General features: G+C 30.7%; 3 protein-coding genes across 3 annotated transcripts; 1 reads left to right on the top strand and 2 right to left on the bottom strand.

Annotated features, from left to right (window-relative positions):
• Nucleotides 1-2,761: 2,761 nt before the first annotated feature.
• On the top strand, nt 2,762-7,915 carry LOC102577740 (cysteine synthase). The gene is given in 11 exon segments (NM_001288049.2): nt 2,762-2,820; nt 3,436-3,492; nt 3,596-3,705; nt 3,859-3,916; nt 4,106-4,369; nt 4,443-4,580; nt 4,732-4,783; nt 6,063-6,142; nt 6,283-6,342; nt 6,544-6,624; nt 7,587-7,915. Coding segments are annotated over 10 exon segments (978 nt in total). The 5' UTR covers nt 2,762-2,820; nt 3,436-3,450; the 3' UTR covers nt 7,680-7,915.
• A 341-nt stretch (nt 7,916-8,256) lies between these two features.
• Nucleotides 8,257-9,018, bottom strand: LOC102606028 (preprotein translocase subunit SECE1). The gene has a single exon (XM_006360726.2). The coding sequence runs from the start codon at nt 8,921-8,923 to the stop codon at nt 8,384-8,386; it is 540 nt and encodes a 179-aa protein (XP_006360788.1). The 5' UTR covers nt 8,924-9,018; the 3' UTR covers nt 8,257-8,383.
• An 8,928-nt stretch (nt 9,019-17,946) lies between these two features.
• Nucleotides 17,947-19,381, bottom strand: LOC102605694 (transcription repressor OFP12-like). The gene has a single exon (XM_006360725.2). The coding sequence runs from the start codon at nt 19,262-19,264 to the stop codon at nt 18,602-18,604; it is 663 nt and encodes a 220-aa protein (XP_006360787.1). The 5' UTR covers nt 19,265-19,381; the 3' UTR covers nt 17,947-18,601.
• Between the last annotated feature and the right edge of the window lie 8,092 nt (nt 19,382-27,473).

Below are 27,473 nucleotides of genomic sequence, written 5' to 3'. Positions count from 1 at the left end.
CCTAAAATGGTGTAAGAGATAATGACAATTGATTCTCTAATATTAATGTTATTTCTCTTACTTATTAGTAATTATAATGTAATTATAAAAACAATAACTAATTAATTAAATAAAATAAATTAAATTATGAATTAAAACTAATCTATTAATACTTGTAATTAAACTGTTATAAGTAGTAATATAAAAAAAGTACATCTAAAGGTTGTAATATTAAGCCTTAAATAGATATATGGGGTGATTTTTCCTTTTTGGATCCTCTCATCTTCTTTCTCTATTCTTGTATCTCATCCCTTTCTGGTTACCTTCTTCTATGTTAATCTCTCCTTAGTTAATATATTATTACTTTGTTGTGCGTATTCTAGTAGTAACTTGTATTCGACAATAATTATATACAATAGTGTTTGTATTGAAATTGAGTTTGTTTCAGAAAGTCTAAAGTAATACATTACTTTTTGAGAGAGAAAAAATAAATTAGGATGGAAGTTCAATCTACGCAAAAACATATTTTATGATGTCAAATGAATTCAATGTTTTTACTCATATTGCAATATAAAAAGAATAGGACTAGTGATTTTTTTCTTCAAGTGATTGCTAGTTAATGGACTTGTTCTTTCTTTTGTTTCTATATTCTTGCCTCTTTGGAGACATTCCAAGTTATCAACACTAACAAGACCTTGACATTATTGCATCCGGCTTAATTTATATGACATAAGATATAAAAAAATTTAAAAAATGAAGAGTTTTAAATTTTATAAAAAAGAAATATGTATATTTAAGTTCTTACTAATTATAAAAATATGATTTTTTAAAAATAAACTTATAAATATATTATATAAATTGAAACTGATGAAATACAACATATTAGGATGAGAATTCAAAGGACTAGGATTTCCAAACAATTTTGATATTTTTTGTTGTTTTATTAGTTGACTTGTTCTCTGCCGGTCTTGCTCACCATAGACCAACAATTAAAGTAAATAGTGGTAATTTGGCCCTTCAGAACCTTCTAGGGCCAATTAGACTGAAACTTTATATTATAAAAATAATAATAAATAGTGGTAATAAACTAATATACTAATTACCAAGAAATGATGAATAATTTGTTGTAGGGATATATATATATTCGTTTCTAAATTTAATCAATTTTCTTTCTAAGCTTGTTAGGTGCAATCATAATTCATAACCGGCCGATCATATTTATTCTAGAATATAAAAGTATCCAATAATTTCATGCCTTTTATTAATAAATTTATTCAATAATTATGTTTTTTTCTTTTACGAAGTTTAATACTAGAACTTGTTGAATCAAAACTAATGTTACTATCGATATCGATTGTGATGAAATAATTGAGACTCCTTCATTCTTTATCAGAGGTCTAGGATTTGAGTTGATTATATGAATGAGAAAATTTTTGTTGAGAGCGCCACCCTTGAAAATGAATTCTGCAATACGAAAATTCATATTAATCGAATTTCAATACGAATATCAAATACTGAATGAAAAAAGAAGTTGATGTTATTGCAATTTGAATTTGAATTATGGTATTTTAACTACTGAAGTGGTCTCGAAGGAATGTTGAATGTACATTATAATTATGCATATATAATACCCGAAAAATATATATTAACTAATTATTCTCTTGATATAATTTGAGTTTTAAGATAAAAATCCGAATTCTAAAGGAAAGTCTTTTTTAAAATGGTCACTTTAGATTGAGACAAATCAGAATGGACACGTCACATTCTAAATATGATTTTTTAACTTTATCTATAAAAATATATCTTTCAATTTATATCCAACGCTTAATTATCCCAAGATTAATTATTTAGTTATCGACTTATCTCACGATGTATAATAACTTATTCGATCACTATGGTATAAATGATATGATAAGTTATCCCAAACATGACAACCAAACAAGACACCGATTTTTTATCCCATAGCCATTTTTTTTATCCTAGGACTATTTATTCTTATCCCTCGCACCAAATGACCCCTAAGAGTCTATTTAGTTAGTTGAATGTAAATAATTAATGTAGATACAAAAGTGTTATTAAGTTGTTATTTTGTTAGAATAACTAAACATTTTTAATTTTTTTAATTAAAAGTATAAATTCAAAGAATTTGTATAAACAAAACGAGGAATAACAAATATACAATGAAGCAAACGTTATGGATTTTATTTTGGGAAAAACATGAGGTGAATTAGAAAAATATTAAGAACAAAATAATATAATATTTGATCAAACAAAATGTTTACTATAAGCTAAAGAAATCTAGTATAAATTAGGAACCACCAATTTAGAGCTTTTGATTGATTACTTTAATATTTATCAAATACGTAAATAAATTAAAAATTGCCTATAAACCAATTTAATCAACACCTTAAGCCATTTACCCTAAATATGAATTCATTGTGCCACGATTATTTATTAGTTACAAATATATTGTTTATTTATTTATATATTCTAAAAAATAATATATATCTCAAATATTTAATTTAATACTATTATTTATAAAGATATGCATTTATCAAATATTATTAACTTTCAAATTTTTATAATTACTAATTTTTATTTGACTTTCAAAACAGACCCCTAAAAGTTTGAAAATAACAAAAAGGCAACAACAAAGTTTGAAACAAGAACAAAAAAGTAAGATGCCCAAATCTGCACGATAAGGCAAGTCAAACAATGACAAAAATTAGTAAATTATTGATTGGAAAAATTTACAGATCACTATCTATATATAAGGCTATTCATTACTCTCCCTAACACAGTCACAGTAGATTTCATTTCTTGTCTTTTGTCAAATCCTAGGTAATTTTTCTCTGCCTTTAATAGTTTTTGCTCTTGATTGCCTTTTATGGATAATTGGTTCTCTGTTCATTTGCCAAGATTACTGTTTTTTTTCTTCAATCGGATCAGATTTTTGCTCTAGATTTGTGGGTTTTACTTGTAAAGGTATTAGAGAGTGAGATGGAGAATTTCGATTTTTTTTTTTAAAATTATGGGATAAAAAGTGATTCTGAGAATTGGGGTTTTGTTTTTTGAGATTGTATGAACTGGGGATGATGGATTCTTGGTGTTGATTGAATAAAAATGGGATCTTTAATTATTAGGGATAAGATAAAAGATGCTCATGTTCATCTTTGAATTTGTTTGTATGCAAAGTTTTGAGCTTTTTGGTGTTTTCCCCCTAATTTAGCTGGCAAATGGTTGTAATTGGTGGAAGTTGGAAAAGGAAAAGAATTAAGAAGAAACTGATGTTCATTTTAGTGTTTATTTTCCCTTTCTGAATATTGAAAGCTGGTTATATATTGTAAGGAACGAAACTACCGGTGTGGAGTGGAATGGTTAAATGAGTAGCTGATTTGATGAAATGTGTTTTTGATTATATAAGGTTTCACGTAGTTTTGCTATAAATCATTGCAGAATTAACCTGATAATATGGCGGGGGAAAAGATTGGAATTGCCAAGGATGTAACTGAAGTAAGTTGACTACCTGTTGTATCTGGTTCCTTTCGGGGTATTGCTTTACTTCTGAATTTTGTATACTGCGTAGATTGTATTAATTTGTGGTTTTGACCCACAGTTGATTGGTAACACTCCTTTGGTATACCTGAATAATGTTGTGGATGGGTGTGTTGCACGTGTTGCTGCCAAGCTGGAAAGCATGGAGCCATGCTCTAGTGTTAAGGATAGGTAAAACTTCATTTTGCGTGTGGATACCTTCACAAGAATTATGTGTTACATTTCATGTGTTACAATAATCACTTGTCTCCTTGAATGTTTTGGAGCTATGTTTTTATTAAGGATGACTGTGTTTTACTTATCTGTTGTTATTACTACTCTCAGGATCGGTTATAGTATGATTACAGATGCTGAGGAGAAGGGTCTCATCAAACCCGGCGAGGTTAGTTATCCTTATTTCCAGAAATAACTTTGCAATGCTTGTTTCTTGGTCTGTGGATTGAAGTGGTTTTGCAATTTGGTGGACGTGATGATTGTCTCCAAGGAGGAATGAAGCCACTTGTATCAAAGATTTGATCACTAACTTGTTTAGCAAATCGAATCTGACTTAGTATTTTCATTCTTTGTGAAGAGTGTCCTCATCGAACCTACGAGTGGAAACACCGGTGTAGGATTGGCATTCATGGCTGCTGCTAAAGGCTACAAACTCATTATTACGATGCCTTCTTCAATGAGTCTTGAGAGAAGAATTATTCTGCGTGCTTTCGGTGCTGAGTTGGTGCTTACCGATCCAGCAAAAGGGATGAAGGGTGCTATTTCAAAGGCTGAAGAGATAAAGGCCAAAACACCCAACTCCTATATTCTTCAGCAATTTGAAAACCCTGCTAACCCAAAGGTACTCTTCTTCCCAAGCCAAGTTTACTTTCTTTGATGCAGATATGGCTAACTCAAATATAACCATAATATAGATACACTATGAGACCACTGGTCCTGAGATCTGGAAAGGCTCAAACGGGAAAGTGGATGCTCTAGTCTCTGGAATTGGAACAGGAGGCACGATAACTGGTTCAGGCAAGTATTTGAGAGAGCAGAACCCCAACGTTAAGGTAAGATTCTTTAAGAATCGGGCTAATGACTGGTAGTACAAAACATTTGATTCAGTTTTGATTAGTAATTGACTTCTGTCTATATGCTGAATTTTCAATGTCATGACTTGTAAAAATGGTTCCTTTTTTCCTTTTTACAATTGGATGATAGCTGTATGGCGTGGAACCAGTTGAAAGTGCTATCCTTTCTGGTGGAAAGCCTGGTGAGCTTTTTCTTCTTTCTCAACCGTTATGGTTTTTCCCTTTTTCTACTTTGTGCAGATTTCAGAGAACTAAGTTAGTGGGAGGGAGAATCTTATAATAAATGATCTTTCTTTATCTGTTTATCAGTTATTGGGTCTACTATCTTAATTTACTGCAGTTAACATTATTTCTGGTTTTCAGCACCTTGAGCCACATCTAACTAACAGTCTTATAAAGTGGTATAAAGCCAGCAGAAGTTACGGTGGAGTAAATAATTGAGCCGAATGAGCAGCAGTACATGTGCTACTAACTGACTCCAGTATTATTAGTATTGCAACAGTATCTATTTGTGTAACTAATGCTACATTTCACGCAAAACCTAAAGGCTGATACTGAAATTTTGAGTTTTAAATGATATCTCAAAGTAAATGAGTAGGTGGGATTTGTAAAATTAATTCAGAAGAGTAGGCAGCGCCTGGAAGGCGGAATTCCCGTGATCCATCTCAGTAATATGTAGGAATTTCATGCATGTATTGGTTGATCTTGGTGTTCCTTTACCTCTCCGAAAACATTACTTGTTAAAGGTTTAGGATTTATTTGGCCTTCTTGGTCGCTGATGAGCATGTCTTGGCGTCTTAGTAGTCACTTTGCTTGCATGATATATTGGCACGGAATCAGCTTTTATTTGTTAATACTTTTCTGGAGAGCTGCGACAGCATTATGTATGATGGAGGTCAATAATCAAGTCTTGTCCACAGTCCAACTGCTGATTTGGACCATAACCTTTTCCTAGTCCTAGGAAGCTTATTAGCCCTTACTTTACATATTGCAAAACCAATAGAAAAGAGCTATATGGTAAATGTTTCAGGACTTTTTACCTTTTAACTTAACCGTTAAACTTAAGTGAACGGAAGATTACAATCAACAGTATACCAAAAATGGGGGTTCTCTAAATTATGCTAAAGTTAGTTTGAAAAAGCAAAAGAAGGTAAAAAAAAAAAAAAAAAAGAAGAAGAAGATTGCTTTGCTTGTTTTTTAACAATCTGTTTTTGCTATATTTCAGTGTGTCTGTTGTTTTACTGGAGTAATATTTTAGCATGCAAAACCAAAAAAGCCTATCTACAAAGAAATGCTAATCTGCTGTTTAAACATTTTCCCAGCACTTTTAGTGCATGAGCAATATACAAACTGTAACAAAGAAGTCATTATGACCATGTTGAAAGTTCCGTTCTGTAAACAATTTAAGATGTCATTGTTATATTATTCAGTTTGACTTACAACTTGCCTTTGATGCATTAGGTCCACATAAGATTCAGGGGATTGGTGCTGGTTTCATTCCTGGTGTTTTGGAAGTTAACCTTATTGATGATGTAGTTCAGGTAAGATATTTACTTTCGAGAAAATCTTTTCTACAAAGTTATTGAACAATGTGAAAAAGTGAATCTCAGTTTTTGTTCTATCTTACTGATCTTGAGCTTGGTAGGCAAGTGACAGAATTTATTCATAATGATAAAATCAGGTTTCAAGTGAAGAATCCATAGAAATGGCTAAGCTTCTGGCATTGAAGGAAGGATTGCTAGTAAGTTTGACTGTTTTAACTGTGCTCCCCCTTCCCCCTTGCAGCTTTCACAAAAAAAGAAAAAAGAAATAAAAAACTCCCATGGGAAAAATAAAGAAAAAAACGGTGTGCAAGAACTATTAATAGCGCAATAGTAATGCTCCAGTTTTGCACACTCCTAGTGTCCTACATGTTTGTATCATGAAAATATGTATTTCACAGGTGGGAATTTCATCTGGTGCTGCTGCGGCGGCGGCAATTAAAGTTGCTAAGCGCCCTGAAAATGCTGGGAAGCTCATTGTTGTAAGTATCTATCACTTTTTATGAAGGCTAGATAAATCATGATAAGCCAAAGCTGATAAGCTATGTTATGTGAAAATTGTATTGTCGTATGGGACCAAAACAAAAAAATAAAAGATGCATCAGTATCTTGATGGACTCATGGAATTTAATTATTTGTAGGCATCTAAGTGATTGTCATCGTGAAATGTTTTTTATCCTGTTCATCTTATATAGGTAGGAAGTGCTTCATTTAAAATTTGTCGTCCCGAAATATCTTTTTTTCTGCATATTTGTCAAAAAGTTCTTGTTTTCTGCATTAACATTAGATGACCCAATATGGTGAAAACAAATCATCTCTATTCAGTTGTGTGTTTCTTCTGTTCCTCAGCTACATCTTTTTTTTTTTTTTCTTTTCTTTTGTGTGGGTTTAAACGCTTAATATGTAAGTGTGGAAGGTCCGAATTTGACAGTAGTTGGGGTAAGTTACTTCATTGGCAGTGCTTGGGACCTGAAAGATGCAATAATTCGATTGTCATTGTGCTATAAATCTCAAGATTTTTGTGCCTACTGCTACTGCTGAATAACTCCTCTATTGTCCTCTGCCTACTTCTAAAATGAGTAGTTTTATTGATGTTCCTAAGACAAGCGTTACCTCACTCCTCATTTTGATTGTGTGACATCGATTTTCATCTTGTTCAGCAAAACACCCTAATTTTGGAACTTGTTCAATGAACGACTTTATCGATCCATCTTGTGCTTCCTACCATTAGTGTTTTATTGTTTTAGTAGCATGTTTAGTTTGAAAGTTTTGGGCACATAATAATCATTCCTTGCTTTAACTATACATGTATCGAGTTGATGTATTGTCTCTACGTGGAGAATGTTTTCACCAATCTTAGTCATTTACATGATGAAATAACATTCTCAACCTCAGTGATCTTTGTTTTGCTTCTACTTTGTAGCTAACTTAATCTGGTATGCAGGTTATTTTCCCAAGCTTCGGAGAGCGATATCTTTCCTCTGTACTCTTCGAAACTGTCAGACGAGAAGCAGAGAACATGACTGTGGAGCCTTGAACTTTTTACCCTTCGATGACCACATCATAGTCGCGAAGTGGGCTTCCGATGAAAGCAGAATGTTCTTGTCTGAACCTTCCCCTTTCTATTTTGCTGAAACTCCTAGAAAATAAGGCCTTTTCTTTCCTTTATTGGCTATGTTCTTTAAAGTAAAGAAACCATTCAAGTATATTTTAGTGCTTTTGTAATTCTACTGTTTCTACAACATTTGAAATTTAAAGAGGTGTTGCTTCTTGTTCATGAAGGTTTTGCTTCTTGTTGCATATTTTTACTTGGTTTTACATTGACAATAAGTCATCCCATACCACAACGGTATAAGTAAGGTCTGCGTAGAAACAATAAGATTAGCCAAAAAAAAATTCATACTAAAGGAGGCTATTAATGTGATAACCAAAGCATAAAAAGTAGTATAAGTTGTATGACAAGAAACTACGAGGATAATGCTACTATAACTGGTATGAATGGACATAGATACGGTGCATCAAACTATCACAACGTTCAACTAACTACCAACCTTCTACTTTAAAGAGGAATTTTTATTACTATAAGTTATTCCTTATCCTTCGTATCAAACGAGTTCTAAAAACTTTACTTTCAGCTTTTCATATATTCCAGCATTCTCAGTCCAGATTTGTAAACAACAAAAGGGAAAAATTGTTGAAAATTAGTACAAGAAAAAAAAAGGCCCTTATCTTCATAATCAATCAACCAAAGAAATCTTGTACACCTTTTCCGGCGAAAACTCGATCGGAAAGTTCAGCCAAAACGGCATTAACAGTAAGCAAAACGACACTGGACCCAGCAATGACCCCAATTACAACCCCAGTAGTACTCAACACCTTACCAAAAGCTGGCCATTCAATTTCCCTTATCTCCTCCGCCACACCACTCCAAAAATCCGGCTCTTTCTGTTCTCTCTCCTTCATCAGCTTCTTTAACTCCGACCCCACATCAGACAACACCTCATCCCCGCCGTCGCCTTGATCTCCGGCTTCTGTTTCGGTTTCCGGTGGTGGGTTTTGCTCGGTTTCCGATGAGGAGCTGTTGGAATTCGAATCTTGAGCGGCTCTTCGGATAGTGAAGGAATTGGGTTTTTTGGAAATTGAAGTGAAAATTGTGGGTGTTTTGAGATGGGGCAAAATGGGTGTGGGTTTGATTGAGAAGGTGGTGCTGTGGAGGATGAATTTCGAAGAGGAAGAAGGAAGTGGAAGTGGGGATTGTGAGAAGGAAAGTGGATGCGCCATTGTTGCAGAGCTATGAGCTTTGCTAATTAGTGAATGTTGAGAAAAAAATTGTAAAGGATGAAGAAATGGAAATGTTTTATTTTGTGTGTTATACAACTAAATACTATTGTGGGAGACTTCTTTAGAAGTTGACAAGTAGGATGTTGGGTCCCACTTTATTTTCTAGCAAATTACACTTCTTTTTTTATTAAATTGAAATTGAGGGTCGATAATAAGGGAAAATGCGGGAGGGAAATCTTAATATATCAGTTGGTTGATGGAAATTTTACCTTTCTTGTAGGAGAGTTCTATTCATAACATTGACAAATTACATCCAATAGTGAGTATTTGTTAAAAAGATGTTATTATAAATTGATTAATTTTATGCTATTTGTTAACTTACTCATTCTTTGGCTTGAGAGGTTAAAAAGTTTCTTGCGTTTACATTGATGTATTTTTATCATAATTACATGTAATAAATTAGGTGAAATATACACCAATTAGCCAAGTGAAAAGAAAAATATGTTGACATTAAAAGATGAAAGCACTATTTTGAAAGAATTTTTTCATTTCAAAGTTCAAACTTTAGACATCTAATTAAAGATTAAGAAATTGTATTCATTCCATCAAAATATTTTAGTTGCTCCTTTTTTCCCTTGTCGTCCACCATTTATATCTTCAAATAGTTTTTGTTTTTTGAAGGATATATGGGCTTGTACATAAAATTTCTCCAAATGATTATAGCTATATGGGCCTTTACAAATTGCGTTAGGTTGAGTTGAAAACTAACAATATCAACAAATTGTAGGGTAACTTCTTTAAGTAGGCGTTTGGCCATGCGATACCATATCACGATATGGTGTCGTGAGATGGAATCAGCGTTTGGAGATGCGATTTTACGCTGATTCCATCTCATGATTCCATATCATGAGAGGTGATACCATATTCTCCAAAAACCTCATGATTTGAGATAATTTAATACAATAATTGATCCATGAGTTTATATTTTGTTAAAAACAACCCCACATTTATATCTACTAACCATTTGTTTCATATGTAAATAAAATTTATAATCACATCATTACTTTTTAAAATTTATTATTACTTTAAATTTGGTGAATATAAATGATAAAGTAGAAATTCATTTGGTGAATATAAATAAGAACGAAGGGAGTAACACTTTCTTTATTTTTCATAATAAAAAAAACGTCTTAATCTTATGACTAAGCATAATATTGATAAAAGACAATTTTCATTGACGGTGCCGCACTTTCTTAATCTTAATATTCGCAAAATGTTCGTTCACATGACTGAAGAATATCAAGTCCAATTGATTGAGGACTTGGGAAAATTTGATCAATTAGTTATTAATATTTAGTCAAGTGGACTAGTTATAATTTTTTTGATTAAATTTTATTAGAAGTGTTTTTTACTCAAACTTGTGGTAACTTTTTAAAATTTCGTTATTCAATAATATTTAACTATTGATTTTTCTTGTAAATAGTTAGAAGTCAGTGATGTTTGTTAATTTTTATCTTAGTGTATTTAACTTCTAAGTTAATATTTACTCACTAATGTATGTTTTTTTCCTACTTTATAGGTTATTTGTAAGAGTAGTTGAGAGATATGAGCATATCAAGTACAATTTATGTTCAATTTTTTAAATTAAATTAAAGTTAGATGAAACAATTACTTAAGTGGAGAACAAATAGCTTTGTAATAATTTATTATGCGATTTTATAATTTTTTGTTTATTTGATAAGATTGAATAAACAATTGGGGCTATTTTAATAGTTTTACAACTTATGAGATTTTTATGTTTATGAGAAAATAATGAAGTCTTTCCGTTCCCGATTCAATTACAAACAACACAAAAATTCCATATCGCATGTCCAAACAAACCTTCAATTTCATCTCATGATTCCATATTATGATACCATATCATGATTCCATATCATGATACCATATCGCATGGCCAAACGGACCCTAAGTGTACTCTTCAACCATCTAGTTTATCAGTATGGTCGAAGTATACCTTATCAATACACTTTAGCTATATATTTACATATATCACATGTATATTAGTATACATTATACACTATATATACACTTGTATACATATTTTGTAAATCAGATATCTGAACGATATTTACCTCTAGTTTTTCCTAAATTTTATTTTCGTTTTTTCAAACACTTCTTTTATTTGCTCAGTAATCTAAAAACCTATATATTAGAGAATCAAATACCATTTTTAAATTCTCGTGTAATCCAATCACAGGTGAAGTTATTCAAGGAGATCATTTTAATTTGTGAGATAAATTTCTTGTGATTAGACGTCTTCAACTAAAACATAATAGATCATAGATTGACTTGGCCTACAGTATTATTTTGTCACGAGTGGTTGGTTCTTTCAATGGTAATTGTTATAGTCAAGAAAATATATATTATATTGGAGTATTGGTGAGATATTCAGAATATTACATCAAAATTGGATTAAGTCTCACGTATATATAACTCTCACTTACAGTAAAAAGAGTCAATGAAGTAGGTGAAAATAAGTTGGTCTTAAATTCAAATTTCAATAGAGACAAAACACAAGATGATTTCTTTCCACCTGTCCTAGTTTTGGTGAGTAGAGTTACCTGATACTTGTTGCTGATGAGAGGTAACATATATTCAACTAAATTAATTGAGGTGTGCATAAATTGACTTAGACAACATGATTATCAATATATACACACACATTTCTCTTGCTCAGGGAAAATCCACCTCTTTCACTTTCAAGATTTCTTCTCATGTGTGCGAGCCACTTTCACTACATAAAAAATGATCTTTACTCTTTATTAATATGTGTTTATTACAGCTAAAAATTGTTTTTATTCTAGTGTCTATTTTGCTAGATCTTTACAAGCAGTACTTCCTTATTAAATGTAAAGGAGATCTCTTTTTAATCCAAGAGATGGAGTAATTAATTTCCTTTCAAGATATCAAAGAAAATAAATATTTTTCTAACACCATATTTATGTATATGTATTTTGTTTAATATAAATATCAATCCATGTGAAAGTGAGTGTCTCATTAGATTATCTTAGTTCCAAAATAATCGTCAAACAACTTTGATGGACTAAAATAAGCTAAGCTAATAAATGAGCGGATTCATAATCAACTCAAACTTGAACGCATTGACTTGATTATGATTTTATAAGCTAATTTTTTAAATTACCACTATTTTGAGTAAATATAGAACCTTAAATGTGTGACATAATTTTTCCAAAATAGTAATAATGGAGGGATACAGTACTTCTGCTGCCTGCAGGCTACAAACAAGTTTGAATAATATATCACATCCACCTTTCTGTTATAGACATTTAAATTTAGAACTTTTTATTTACTTTAAATTAACTTGTAGTATATATATGTGTATATTCACTGTAAAAATATTCGAAAGGCATATGAAGAAAGATGCTCCCTCTGTCCCAATTTATGTGACACATTTCGGATTACGAGATTCAAACAAGTGTATCTTTGACCGTAAATTTTTCCTATATCTTTTAAATATTTTGAATTATCAATTATTGAGACTTATAGTACTTTTTATGTAGTTTAAAAATATATAAATTTCATTTTAAAAAAATTGAAAATTTCATGAGCAAATTCTCGGTTAAACTTAAACTGTTTGATTCTCGAAAAGCGAAATATGTCACATAAATTGGGATAGAGGGAGTAATAAAATAGGGCTTAGAATTGATTGAAATGACACCTCAATATGCAAATAAATAATTTTCTTTAATTTGCATGGCATGGCCACTTCCAATCCAATTATTTGATGTCAAATCTGAAACACATTATTACTGTTCCATCACACTGTTTTCTTCTCTTATAATGGAAAAAATGGAGATTCCTTAATAGTATTTCTGATTGACATGAATCATTTAATTTTACCGCTTCAAATAGTTTGATCTTTAATTTTTATATTTAAAAAAGCAAAGTTTTGCATGAATTTTTCTTTAGTGTGGTCTTTAATTTTCGTCTATCAATTTAGTGGTTTTTTACTTTTTATATATCCCTATTTTTCATTTAATAAAAATTTGTGGCCAAAGTATTCGTAATTATAACCTAATTGGCGAACTTTTAACTTTTGCCTGAACTTATCCGATAAAAGTTTAGAGAACTTAATTAGCGTTTATCAACATAAATTCGTAAGAATGTCTTCAGAATTTTATTTTCCGTGTGATTGTTTTTTTTTTTTAAAAAAAATAATCAAGGATATTTTTGGTCATGTCTTTGTTACTTATAGTGCTTAAGCGCAAAAATTAAAGAGCATAATTTTAAGGAATGAATATTAAGATCACTCCAAAACAGAGCATATAATTTGTGCAAATGTCCAATTCTTTGAAAGTGAGATGCATAACTTATGAAATATTTTAATATAAATTTATGCCTCGTAAAATATTATTTACCTTAAAAATAAAAATTAAAGATTAATCAAATAATGAGACAAAAGTGCAAATGACCCGACATAAATCTCAAACAGATCTGTGCACAATAGAAACAAATAAGAGAATTGACAATTTTTTCTTTTTTAAAAAAGAAACTTAATTCTACAGAAAAAATGCTACTTATAATAAATATTTAAATTTCGATATCCAGGAATGTCTTATCTGTCTCTCTAATAAAACAATGTATATCGATCACCAAAAAGATTTCAAGTTTAATGTGATGAACAGATGAAGATATGTAATATAAGCTCATTTGATGTATATATTTTGATGGTTTACTTAATACCTATATATATAAATATGTAAATAATAGATAGAGATGAATTCAAAATTTAAATATTATGTATTTGAGTTCGAAAGTCTATTTTTGATTTATTAGTTTGAAATTTATTATTTAAACCTATTAAGTTAATTCTTAAGATGTATATAATATCTGAGCTGAAGTTACTAAGCTTAGATGAATTCATAATGTATTCATTATATTTGTTCTCTGATAATAGAAAAGATGTTATAGGTATGTTGCTCGAACTCTCTAAAAATATTATTGTATTCATTTTGATTTCTCCGAAATATACTATTTTTAAAAAATTCAACACACATCGAACAATGACATATTTAATTCGATTTTTATTTGTCAAACTGCAGTAGCTCTTCCTTAATACTTACGTTAGAGACTTGATGTTAAAATATGTAATTTTCACGTGTAATTAGGTGATTGAAAAGGATGGTATTAATTAATTAAACACACTTTATTTTCCCTAAAACTTCCAGCAGTCAAAGTAATAAAAATACTCAAAATCAAGTGTCATTTTCCTTGAGATTTTGGTACATTGCATCTAATTAATTATTATAACTAATAAAGCTTCACTTCAATAAAAATAATTTTTAGTGGTAATAAATATGCACACTAACAAAGAGTATTGGTAAAGTCTTTACCGACATTAGTTAGTTGTCATTAGATCCAATGCCACATAGACATTTATAAAGAATGTCAATTACCACTAAAAATATATATTTAACAACAATTAAGTTATTCCTAATTTATGCATTTTGTCTTAATCTTAATCCAATTTTGACAGTGTTTGTCTATTTAATTTGGTTTATTAGTCTCTAATTATTTAATTTGGTTATTGTTCAACAATTTAGCAAAAGCTCCTAGTAAAATTTGTCCACTTTTAAGCGCATCGTTCATTACCTTGGAAAGGTTGTTGCGGAGGACTAGTCGTTTATTACTCTATTTTGTTGTTGTTACTATTTCTTTTTTATAGACTTTACATTATTTTCCTTATTTACTATCCTTTCTTCGTTGTTTTCTTCTTGGGTTAATGTATTTGAGCCGAGGGTCTTTCGAAAACAGACTCTCTATCTTCATGAGGTAGTGGTAAGGTGTACAAACACTCTATCCTCAAATTTCAGTTTAAGCTAACCATTCTAAACAGATTGAAGAAAAAAAAAACTGTTTAGTGAACTAATCAATTCGTGCCATTTCAAATCCTATAAAATATTTATAAATAGTGCACGTTTAATAAAGTTGTTCGAAAGTAGTTATGTGCTGTCACTTACCTAAAACTCATTTATATTAATTAATTTTCATTACTGATAGGGATAGTTACTAATCCTCCTTGGATACCCTTCTTTCTGACGTAGCCAAACTCATAAATCATAATCTAACTAGTTTAACTTCTTAATTACGAGTTTAAGTTCTTGCATTGATGATGTAAAAAAGATTTAAATAATTAATAGGTAATTATAGAAACCTCTATGATATATTACCTAATAGAGATGATCTGGCAAAAAATGATATCAGCTAACTAAGGTCTAAGGGGCAAACAAAACTACATTAATATATATTATATTTTAAAAATATGCTATTATAAAATTTTAAATCATTAAATTATTTATCCATTATATACCCACAAGCTATTTATTTTTAGTATTGCACGTATATATATATCATGGTGCAATATTTAATTTCATGTAAAGACTACACGTATATAGTTAGCAGAGTGAGAGAACCTTAAGTTTTATCAAATGTTAATGTGACACACTTTTTTTCTAAATACGTTCCAAAAAGAATTCTCATTAAGAGAAGATTTTATTATAATTACGATATGTTTAATGTCATATATTTAAATTTTGGCATTAAACAGACACTCAAATTTAGCTTCGGTTGGCAAATAAACTCTTCAATTTTCAGAGTACCGCACTTCAAAACACATTAACTTGGTCTCAATTAACAAGTAAACACTCTAACTCGTCCTTATTGTGTCTCGTAGACACTTGACGCTAACATAACACATAAATTTTAAAGGCATGTCTAGAGAATTATTTTGTAAATTGAAGTGTTCAATTGTTACAATAAAAATGAGTTAGTGTGTCTAGATGGTTACGAGTTAGTACTCTATTGGATCTTTCTATAAATTATAGTCTTACATCCATCACTCTTTCTCTCATTAAAACAAGGAAAATACCATTGTACCTCTATTTATTAAATCACATTTATTGGCATACATTGTAAGCCTTCTATTTATGGTTACTTCATTCTTCTTATTGGCTCAACACATCAACTATTTACTTACTTATTTCAGCAAAATAATTGTCTATTTAATTACTTGCAGAACTAAAATAATTATCCTGGATTGTCACCCTTAAGTTTGGCTAAAAGGAATATTTAATTAATTTTCCAAGATGATAAGACTTATGATTCATTAATTAATTAGTAGGATACCATATATATTATAGAAAGTTGGTGGTTCATTCTATAATGCTGCAATACTCATTTCATGCCCAAAATCACGCACCTTTTTTTATTTTGTTTTATTTATTGGCACCTTATTTATTTATCTTTTGGCGCCTTATAATTATTTAAACCATGATACTATATGATAGCAGTAATAAAATTGTTTGTTAGAGTTTGTCTGCTTGTGGTTGACTTGTTTGGCTAATTTATCAAGATTCTTTTTTCTTAAAAAATAAATAAATTAGAAGGGTAAAGAAAATAATATATCCTTCCACTCTACCTCCTTAATTCTCTTTTTTTTAATAGAAAATGAGAACAAATTGAATCATATAGTAGGCTTTGAAGTTGATAGAAAACACACACAGAAAAAAAGAAGCAAAACACAGTCAGAAATAGAGAAAAGAACAAAAATATATGGTCCCTTATCTTGGGTATATATAATAAATTTAAAATGGTTACTTAAATATCACTTACACAGTTTTAGTACTTTATATTTATTGAAAGTGAGCATTTTGATAACACCGTCAGATATTTATCAAACTCTGGTTGTTGGATTTGAAATAAATTGTGAAAAATAGACAATAATTAATAGGAATTCACATTAAGAAGTATAAGTTTCATAGTTTAGGTTATTTTTTGGTCTATTTCAAAGAGTCTAGTGCTACTTCTGTTATTTTGGTCTATTTATTTTTGTGTATGGTTAGTTTCTTATGTTGCAAATTTTTAAATTTTGATGAAAATTTGTAGTGTTTGTGGTTAAAAATAATTCCACAATTTTCGATTTAATTTTATAATCAGAGTTAAGTAGACACCGAAAATCAAAGTACTCATTTTTGATAAATTTAAAGAATCAAAACTACTTAATTGATACTTAAGAGACCGTTTTGAACTTACTATAAAAGATAACAAACCATTTTTTTGCCATTTTCTCATCAGATAAACCATGAAACGATAATTGAGGAACAAAAAACAAAGATAAAATGTTTAAAAAAACAACTACATAATCATTAATTTTCTCCTTTACAGAGGATTTAAATTATAGTATATAGTAACCATATACATTTATTTCACGCTATTAATATATTTTTGTGATAACAACTGATATTATTAACCATTTTGTACTCATAGTTATGAATGAGACCTTTGACCAGTTAAGGACATCTTCTTCTGCATCTCTCTTAATTTAGAAATATTTATACTTGACTTTATTTCTTAATTAGAGAAAATTAAAAATCCCCAAAAAGACAATTTTTTTAAAAATAAAATAAAATTGGGTGTATGGGAATAGGAAATGGGTAGGGGATTACGTGGACAATCGAATCCTCACCAATAAAGTGAGAGTTCAGGTAGCTAACCAAAGATCTAATAAGATTTCCCAAGACGACAATATGTCACTGATCAAAAATATTATTTTTTCTGGCAAACTAGAAGTCCAGTAGCTAGCAGTACTTGTTAGCTCTGTCTAAATGACAAATGAAAGCCAGAAATTGCTTGTGACTTTGTGTACTAGAAAGCTTAATAAATTCCAAAAAGTTATATGGACCACAAAGTAAGTTTTTTAAGACAACATTTACATAAGAAGCTGTTCTTTTGTCCATTCACTTTCTCCAAACACAATAAATATTTTTTCTACATAATTTAATCAAACAGCCAATTAAAAATAATAATCAAGAATCCATATAACACTTCCCAATATGATTCAAAAAAACATTCACTGAAACGAGGAGAAAAACATTCTTTTACTAGAGTATTTTTATTTTTTACAATATAAGACGTTAGAAATATTACATGCATCGAGGCACTAATAATATTAACGTACCACGCTTTACTTGGTTTCTTATGAATTTTGATTTTGATTTTTCCAACTTTGTCTTCTTAGAAGAAAACATGTCCAACTTTGTCACACCAAAGACAAAACTTTTCAAGAAAAATACACAAAACTAAATATAACTTTCAAAAACATATTTAGAAAGTTAAAAGAAAAAAAAGTTAAGCCAACGATGATTTGATACACAGACGGAGCTAGAATTCCAATTACATCTTCAACATAGCCCTATAGTAGCTTTGGACAGGGACGGAGTTAGAGTTCCAGTTACAACTTCAACAGAACCCTATAGTAATTAGTAACTTGGGACAATATCTAGAGTACTCTTATGTTAAGAAATCCACTTAATATGTATAAATAATTTATCGAGAATCCAATAAGCTCTGCATCTATCAAAATTCAGAATCTATATACTCAAAACTCTAAATCAACTTCTGAATTTTGATATCATATCATTGTTGGGGCGATTCTCATGGATTAAAGTTGTTAGTTGATGCTTATTCTCCAGATACCATCATTTCTTCTTCTCTTGAAAATAGATCCACGACTTTTGATCATTCTGAACAACTCGATGAATTTAGTCGATAAAATTATCATGCTCTAATAAATACATACATATCAAATCCATCAAACTTTTACAGTACGATAGTTGTCTGTTCACACGACTTAGTTGTACCTTCCGTCTTTTTTTCCGAATCGTCGATAGACATAAGAGAAACAACAAGATCCGAATAAGCACCAATAATATACTTATGAGTATGTTTCGGGTTAAGATTCAAATAACATAACAAAAGTTCATGAAAAAATTCCCAATTTGCTTTCACGTTCGTCAACTCATGAGCTTCCACCATTTCCTGCATTGATCTTCGAAAATCCGCATACGGGTCGGGTGAATACGTTTGTACAGCAACGCCGCCGGTGACAACTTCTTTGGGATTTTCCGGTGGAAAATCGATTATGGAGTTGGAGTTACCGGGTGAAGAGAAGAAGAATCGTTGAGAAGCGAAGATATTTGAGAAATCTGGAGTATTAGTGCAATCGGAATCTTCAAAAGAAGTGAAAATGTAATTAGTGCTGTTATCCTCTTCTTCTGTAGTTGCGATGGAGGAATTAGTGAGTGATTTAGAAGTGGTAGCGGAATCAGAGCTGGGAATGTCGAAAACAGAGTTGAAATTTTTGATTTTTTTTTTCTCTGTTTTTTCTTCCTCTGTTTCTTCAAAAGGAGGAGAGAGAATTGTGGGAAGGCATTTGAAACTAGGGAGGCAATGGTAGAATTTTTTTTGTAGAATTCTTGGCATTTTGTTTTGCTGGTCAGATGTTGACTGCGGTGGCGGCGGTGGTTTGTGGTGGCGCCGCCGTGGGCTGGGGAGGAGAGAGAGTAGGGGGTAGGTGATGGCAGAGAAAGAAGATAGATTGTGATTGAAGAGCACATGCATATATAAGTGCTTATATATGTGTGTTAATTGCTACTCACCACAAGAAGGGTTTGCTCAGGTGCTTGGCAAACCCTGAGCACGAACTTGACCTAAATTATTAGTTTCGTATTTGAATTATCGACAGTCTTGAAAATATCTTTTTATTTTACTAATTAATCTTAGATATATCCTCGATTTGCCACATGACATAACAAGTAGTCTTAAACTCTTATAGGAGTATGAAGATCCTAATAAAAAGTCGAGAGAAGTATTGAAAACACCGCTAAACTTGGCGAGAATTTAGGGGTATATTTCACTCATGTTACGAGATAGGAGGTGTATTTAAGTTCAGTTAGTGAAGTAAAATAATTTTTTAAGACAATCAATAATTCGGAAATGAAACTAATAATTCGCAACGAATTTATTAGTGTTTTGTTATATTTCTTTCATTCTAAAATTGTGGGTTTAAACAAGTAAAAGAGCAAAAAACAAAAAAATAAGATGAAAACTCATTGGACTCGTTTGATAAAAGGGATAAAGAATGATTAATTCCAAAATTATTTTTAGGATCAATTTATCTTATTTATTATTGGAACAATGACTTTTTTTTGAAATTAATTATTCTGAATTGTAATGTTATTTTATTCATATTGAAGATAAAATAAAAATATTAAAATAATTAATTTTAAAATAACTTATTTTCAACCAAACAAGCTCTTAGAATTATGTCAAAGTACCTAAAATGATAGATTTGCATAAAAAGATCAAACAAAATGGAAACTCTTAGAAAGGGGTTAAAAAAGGTAACTATTCATCAATTCCTTATTGTATACATTATTATTCTCTACTTTTTCATTTATGCATAGTACAGCCCTTTGAGATTATCATTTCATTAATGTTGAGACGTTATTTGCAAATCAATGTCTCTTCTACTTTTGTCAATTATTCGATTATATAACTTGAGATAGAAAATTTGGAGTTGAAAAACTATTTCAAGTTAAGTTAAGTATTGATTTTCACCGGAGGTGGACCTAGCGTATGTGTTATGAGTTCACGTGAACTTAATAACTTTTGCTCAAAAGATATGTATGTAATGCTTATATTATCGTGACATCATTGTAGAGACCTCCAAACTCTAAAAATCTGAATACACCTTTAATTTCCACTCGCAATACACCATTTTTTTCCCTTTTAAGTGAAGTTCATATCCAAATTAAACATGAAAACCTGAAAACATCTAAGAAAATTGTAGAGATTCCACTCCAATCAAAGGTATAACCAAGCCAACTTAAAAAGGCACAAATTGAAAGGGGAATCCTATTCTAAGCCTAGCTATTATATTTGTCCATTTTAACTTTGTTCCAATGTGCATCAAACTTACTAAACGCCAACTTCATCACCATGATTTTATAGATATGTTTCAATCAATAGGTCCACTGGATATATTTCATGTCATTCCTTCAAAAACAACATTAAGCTAGAAATTGTTTGTGGCCATAATAATTCGAACATTGTGGATTTTGGTATATAGTTGTGAATCTGTTTGTGAAACATGTTCTTCTTAAAAGTTTAGGTACGATGATGATGAATTGAACTTAAATGAAATACTATAGTTGACCTAACTTGTTTTGGATTGGAATATAGTAATAATTATAGTTTTGGTTCATAAGTTTATCAAAATAGTGAATCGTTACGTTACATCTTAGATATATGGAAATGAATACCAACAAAAGGATGTATGAAATGAATGACCCGACCTTAATAGAACATCTAAAGCAAAAATAGAAAAAATGATAATAAAAAAGAGAAACTATCTAATTGCACAAACATTCATACATATATAATACTCCACTCTATAGTTTGAAATAATTACATATTGTCTCACCAATTAATAATATTGCACTAGATTTTAAGTCAGATACACCGCTCCTTCAATTATCATTTTTTGATGGTAGATATATGTATCCTTGATATCAGATACATTCTGAAATACCTATACATAGGAAGAGAGTCGAGCAAGAGAGTAACATGCATGTATCTTTGATAATACTAATACATAGAGAGAGACGAGCGAGAGGGTCAGTTTATCCCAAATACATGTGAATCACGCTCAAATACAACATATCTGAAACAAATTACACCTAATAACTTGTAGTACTCATAAAAATACATTAGGATAGAGTGAAGCATAGTATCTGAGAGTGGATTTGATGTACGGGCTAGGCCACTAGATTGGCCCATATGATCAGTTGGGGCAAGGACAACTTTAACTTTTAGCCCATTATTCCATTTTGGTGCTAGTGCTTTAGTTGTTGTAGTTACTAGTTATCTTGCACCTAGCTAACTAGATATAGCTTTTAGCCCATATTGTTATTGATTTGAGGTTTAACTAATAACTTGTATACATGTGTATCATCCTCAAATCAATAAATAAGCCATAAACTAACTAGAGTTAGCTTACTTTGTTATTCACATGCATTGTCTTTAGGGATGGCAACAGGATGCGACGAGTCATCCAAATTAAAAGATATCTATACATACCTTTTTTTTCTTCTTTTTTTTGTAAAAATAAAATTTGTCGTCGTGGATTGGTTGTCCACATTATTATAAATAGTTGCCTCAAAATACTTGTCAGTTTACAAAATCAAGATGAAATTAGTTAAGTTTTACTCATTTTACCTCTGCAATTAATTACAAAGGTAAACAAATTTGTAAAAATCCAATAAATAAATAAATTTAAAGGGTAAATTAGTAAACTTATCCTTATTTATGATTTGTTAATACACATGTAAAGAAAAAAAGTGAACAACCAATACAAAAAGGAGGGAGTATCTAATTAACGTAGAATCGAAATATGAAGGAAGCGCAGGATATATAGCATGCAATGGAAAAATAACAAGGTATCCATCATTTACATGAATTCCTTTCCCATTCGTTTAGGAAAATTCCAAGTTAGTGATTTGTGTATATTAATATTATCCATTAAGATTATACTAAGTATGTTATTATTATTGTTAATTATTGTATTGAGTTTAGAGTTATAAAATAGCAAAAATGTACATGAAAATAGAAAAAAAACAACAAGAAATCTGTAAGATGTGTACAAGCTCATCTGAATATAGGCTATTTTCTTAAAAACACTTAAAATAAGTTGATCGAAACAGACTTTAAATAAAACCAAACTCAATAAGTCTGGTGAGTGTCAACAAGGTGCATTTGGTGGGAAAAGGATACAAACAAGAGAATGGTGTTGATCAAATATATTTACAAGTAAAAAAATAGCTCGTGACAATATGCACAAATTAAGGCCTAATAGATTAGGTCTCAACTTCAAAGCCTTATGCCTACGAAAACAAGGTTTGTAGGTTGAACTTGTCACAACTCACACGAAACTTACTTAGTGTGATTTAATTACCTCTTTTATGTTAGTTGTAAGCTATTGCAGTCTACAACGGGTTTACCCTAAGCCCACCTAACGGTAAGTGTTGCGGGTTCCTTATCGTCAAAAAAAAGCCTAGTAATTAAATTAAACTATTGACTATACAAATTTGTTTTCCCATAAGTTACTACATACACCGGATCATACTCATTTTTGCCTTCATTAATATGTATTGACGAGGTAGTTTTTTGAAAAACCCACCTAAAGTATAGTTTTATTTTATTATAATTTTATACAAGTATTAAGGATGTTATGAATTTTTTATCATCAAAATAATAAACTTAAATTAACCGTTCAAAGAAGTAAAAAAAAAATCATGTATGAGAAGGCTTAAATATACTTCTTATATAATTTTTTAAAAATAAAAATAAATTATTTTTTTTACTTTCTTTAGATAAAAATAGTATATTTGTGTAATTCTTTTTGGGTGATATAAAGGGCACTGCCCCCATATGAAAAATTATATATATTATACACCTGATAGATGAAAATATATTGTTTTAATGATATAGTGGGGACAAAAAAAACTCTTTTTTATATATAATAATATGACAAGAAACACACAATAACCATAATTCATATGGTTTAGTGTTTCACGTACGTACACAAGTATGTCGTTGCCGTGTGGATGCGGAAGGGATGAAAAGAAATTGAAACCGGATCTGATAGAGAGCCTGAGTATGATTCCGATCATTGGCGAACTTGGCCAGATAGGGATGTTTTTATCAAGTACTATCAACAGCTAGACGAGAGCGATGTAGGTTTATTCCTTTTCCTTATTCCATCATTTTTTTTTCCAATTTATCACAATTGCTTCAGAATAGCATGAAAAATTGTATGATTGTATGTTCTGGATCTGGATCTGGGTTTGGGGGTGGGGAGGTAGAGCATACACAAACCTTACCCAGTTGTTTTCGATACACTCTATTGGAAGTTTCATGTGCTTGCTTTTCATATTATGTTGTGCATTTTTGCCTTATTAAACCTAACGACTTCTCTGCACACACATATAAATGTGCATGCATTATTTCTACTCTATGAACAAACACACATTCTAGTGTGGTACAAGTTTTCAACTGTTGAATTTGTCATTATATTTTACCCTTCTTGTTTGATCAGTCATAAGTCAAATGCTGAATTATGCCCAGCAGTTCTCATCTCTTTATTTGTTCTTAACAGGGTTTTGATTTTGATGAATATCCTGGGACTGCTTGTTTGCTCCCATCTACCCTATTCTGGAATTTGAACTATTTCCAAAGTTTGTGGATAGGATCAAGGGTTATGCTTCACTGGCAATCAAGCAATACTTTGGCAATGATGTTTGATTTTTTATACCATGGTATTTGCCCATTTTCTGTTGTGCAATGTATTGATTTTTACTTATTATTAATTGCATGCAGGGAAAGGAACGCACTGTTACAAAGATTTTGAAGCTAAATGCAGGTTGTCCTCGTGACTTTGCCTACTATATTACCTTTAAAATGGATAATGAGGGGAAGGAAGAAATTTTTCAAGCTAATTTGCAGGCGCAAGGTTTAATTTGTTGCTGAAATTAAATACCTACCCTTGTCTTTTTGCAAAAACTGTTTGCGACTGACTTGTAATGGATCTATCTAAATGTAATGGCTCCATGTTTATGACTATGATGCATTGCTCTTTCTTTTTCGTTTCTATCTCCATGTTTATGACTATGATGCAGTGCTCTTTCTTTTATTGTTTCATAAGACAAGTTTATTAGTAATACTACTGCACTTATGGAGACATTGATACCGATAACCAATCCGAGTGGTTATGGGGCATTTTTACTGGACAAATATCAATGAAAGCGCTAAGGCCTCATTTGAACCAATTTTTGCTAAGTTTTGTTGCCAGCAAATCAACAAATGTTTCCACATTAGTGGTAAATTATTATTTTTTGGTAACAACCGTAAAATATTTTACCATAACCAACAAAAAGAACAAATACAAATGAAGAGTACCTTTCTCTGATAACAAAGAGCAGGCCTAGCTCCTATCAAAACATAAGAAACTAATTACATATTAAATGCTGAATAAAATTCCTACACTTCTTTGTTTTCATTGAACTACTAAGTAACTGTAACCTTACAATGATTTCCTTCTTTATCTGTGCAACTGCCTCTTCCTTTCTGTACATATTTGCCTTTGTGTACCTCCTCCAATTCCTGGCACGCCAAGTGTGGTAAATGATTGCTCCACATATAGCAGCCATGATCTCTTTTTGAAATAGCTTCCAGTGTTTCCCTTTTATATATTTCAGGACTTTCATGATACCAATGTTTTGTACTGATACTTCAGTCCAGTGATGCATTGCTTGCCACACAGTTGATATCCATTTGCATTTCTCGAATAGCTGAACATTGGTCTCCATTACTTTCTCATCACATACACAACATTCAGGGTTTTGATCATTTCGATGAATACCCTGGGAAGTGCTTGTTTGCTCCCATCTACCCCATTCTAGAATTTGAACTTTTTCCTAAGTTTGTGGATAGGATCAAGGGTTATTCTTCACTGGCAATCAAGCAACACTTTGACAATGATGAATGATCCATACCTTGTTATTTCCCCATTTTCTATGGTGCAATATATTGATTTTAACTACAAGGGAGGGAACGCAAAAGATTTTGAAGCTAAATGCAGGTTGTCTTCCTGACTTTGCCTACTAAATTACCTTTAAAATTGATAATGAGGGGAAGGAAGAAATTTTCAAGCTAAGGTGGAACGCACGATTGCAAGAACAATAGAAATTCCAATTTGCAGGGGCAAGGTTTAACTTGTTTGCAGTGAACCGTGTCTTTTGGCTCCTGGATTCTTATCTGCCATTGACATCTTTATGTTAGAGTAGACAATATTTATTTTTGATGTTTGTGACTTGTAATGGTTCTCTATCAAAATGTAATGGGTCCATGTTTATAGCTACAAAATGCATCAATCTTTTTTTCTTTTTCGTTTCATAAGACCAGTTTATTAGTAGCGGTTTACCACTCTTTAGTTTGTGAGCTATTGCAGAGGTTTTATCCTATGCACACTCGAAAGATAGTGGCTGAGGACAAGTTTATTAGTAATACTACTGCACTACAATGACCATTTTATGACACTACCGTCCAACTGGTTAATTGCATCAAACAAACATTATCTACAATACAATCCAAACATCACAAAACACAATCCTAAATAGAGAAATTGACAAAAATGATCCTTTAGTAGTTATGTGTTATATATTACTCATCAATTATATAATGGTAAGTTTAATATTTTTCTAAATAAAAAATGACTTTCAAGATTTTTTAATTACACGAAGTGTTCAAAATTTTGAGAATTAGTTGTTTTCTTACTTTATAATTTTTCTTTACTTTCGATTACATAACATATAATTTTATTTTAATTATTTTTATGGATTTTGTGTTTCGAATATAACCTTTGATAATTTTTTAAGATCTAATGGAGCTCTAAATATTTTTTCAGATTGCGGAAAAAAATAATTTGGCTCATAATTGTCTATTAATATTAGAGGTGTGCAAAATCAAATCGATCAATAAACCGAAACAAAAAAATGTTATTGGATTATTTCTATTGGGTTAACGGGGTTTTAATGGTTTTATAAAAAAAATTATTGGGTTATCGGTTTGGTATCGATTTTTAGTATTCGGTTATAGGATAAACCGATAACCCATTAAGACGATAGTAATTTACCACTATACCCTTCATAAACATTAAATATTAATAATTTTACATAACTAGAGACTATATTAATTAGTACTCTACACTACGGTCTACACACTTCACATGTCACAGTACTTCTACTTCATATCAGAAATTCCATGTTATATTTTGGTTATAACATGTAATTGTAGCCTTCGTACTACATCTACTCTTATTGATGCAATTTCTCATCATATTTCTTGTTTCATATATCAAAGCATTTTCAACTGATTTGCTTGTCTCATTGTATCGCATCAAATTGTTAGAGAAGTGGGAAATCATATATTTATTTTATGAGCATTTTATTATTGGATAAACCGAACCGCTAATAACCAAAAATCGAAAAAGAATATCTTATTGATTTAGCGTATTTAAATAATAAAAAACTGATAAATCGAACCGATAATATATATAAAATCAAACCAAACCGATCGATGCACGCCCTCTACACCCCTAGGCCCTAACACTGTTTACTACTTACAATATTATATAGTCGTTTGACACTAACAAAATTCTTAAATTCTAACAAAAACATTAATAGTTTACTCTCTATATCACAATTTGTTTATTGCTGAGAAAACTTTTAAGTTCATACATATAAATTTGTACATGACGGGTACAGTAATCTACTTTATCATCCAATAGACTTAGTTTAATTTGATATGATTACCTAATTAATCTATTTGGCCCACATAAATCAAATATATAGGAGAACTTATGCATATAAGCAAACATATACTAGTTAATTAGCTAACATAACTATAATTTGAATAATTACGGCTCGCAGCTTAATTTTAGTTGTAATTATGTGCGCCTCTCTCCTATCTTCCTCTCATTCGCCTCTCTCCTCGCTTATACATATACAAATACTACAAATTATACATATACATATACAATTATATGACAGATATACAAAATGCAATCATTTCC

The sequence above is a fragment of the Solanum tuberosum genome, unplaced genomic scaffold (assembly GCF_000226075.1).
Source record: "Solanum tuberosum cultivar DM 1-3 516 R44 unplaced genomic scaffold, SolTub_3.0 scf00334, whole genome shotgun sequence".
In the NCBI taxonomy this organism is placed as follows: Eukaryota; Viridiplantae; Streptophyta; class Magnoliopsida; order Solanales; family Solanaceae; genus Solanum; species Solanum tuberosum.
The sequence above is the reverse complement of the archived record's forward strand: the minus strand, read 5'-3'. Positions and strand labels throughout refer to the sequence as shown.

Coding starts and splice junctions, on each gene's coding strand:
- LOC102606028 (XM_006360726.2), bottom strand. CDS start 8,923: ATGGCGCATCCACTTTCCTTCTCACAATCCCCACTTCCACTTCCTTCT.
- LOC102605694 (XM_006360725.2), bottom strand. CDS start 19,264: ATGCCAAGAATTCTACAAAAAAAATTCTACCATTGCCTCCCTAGTTTC.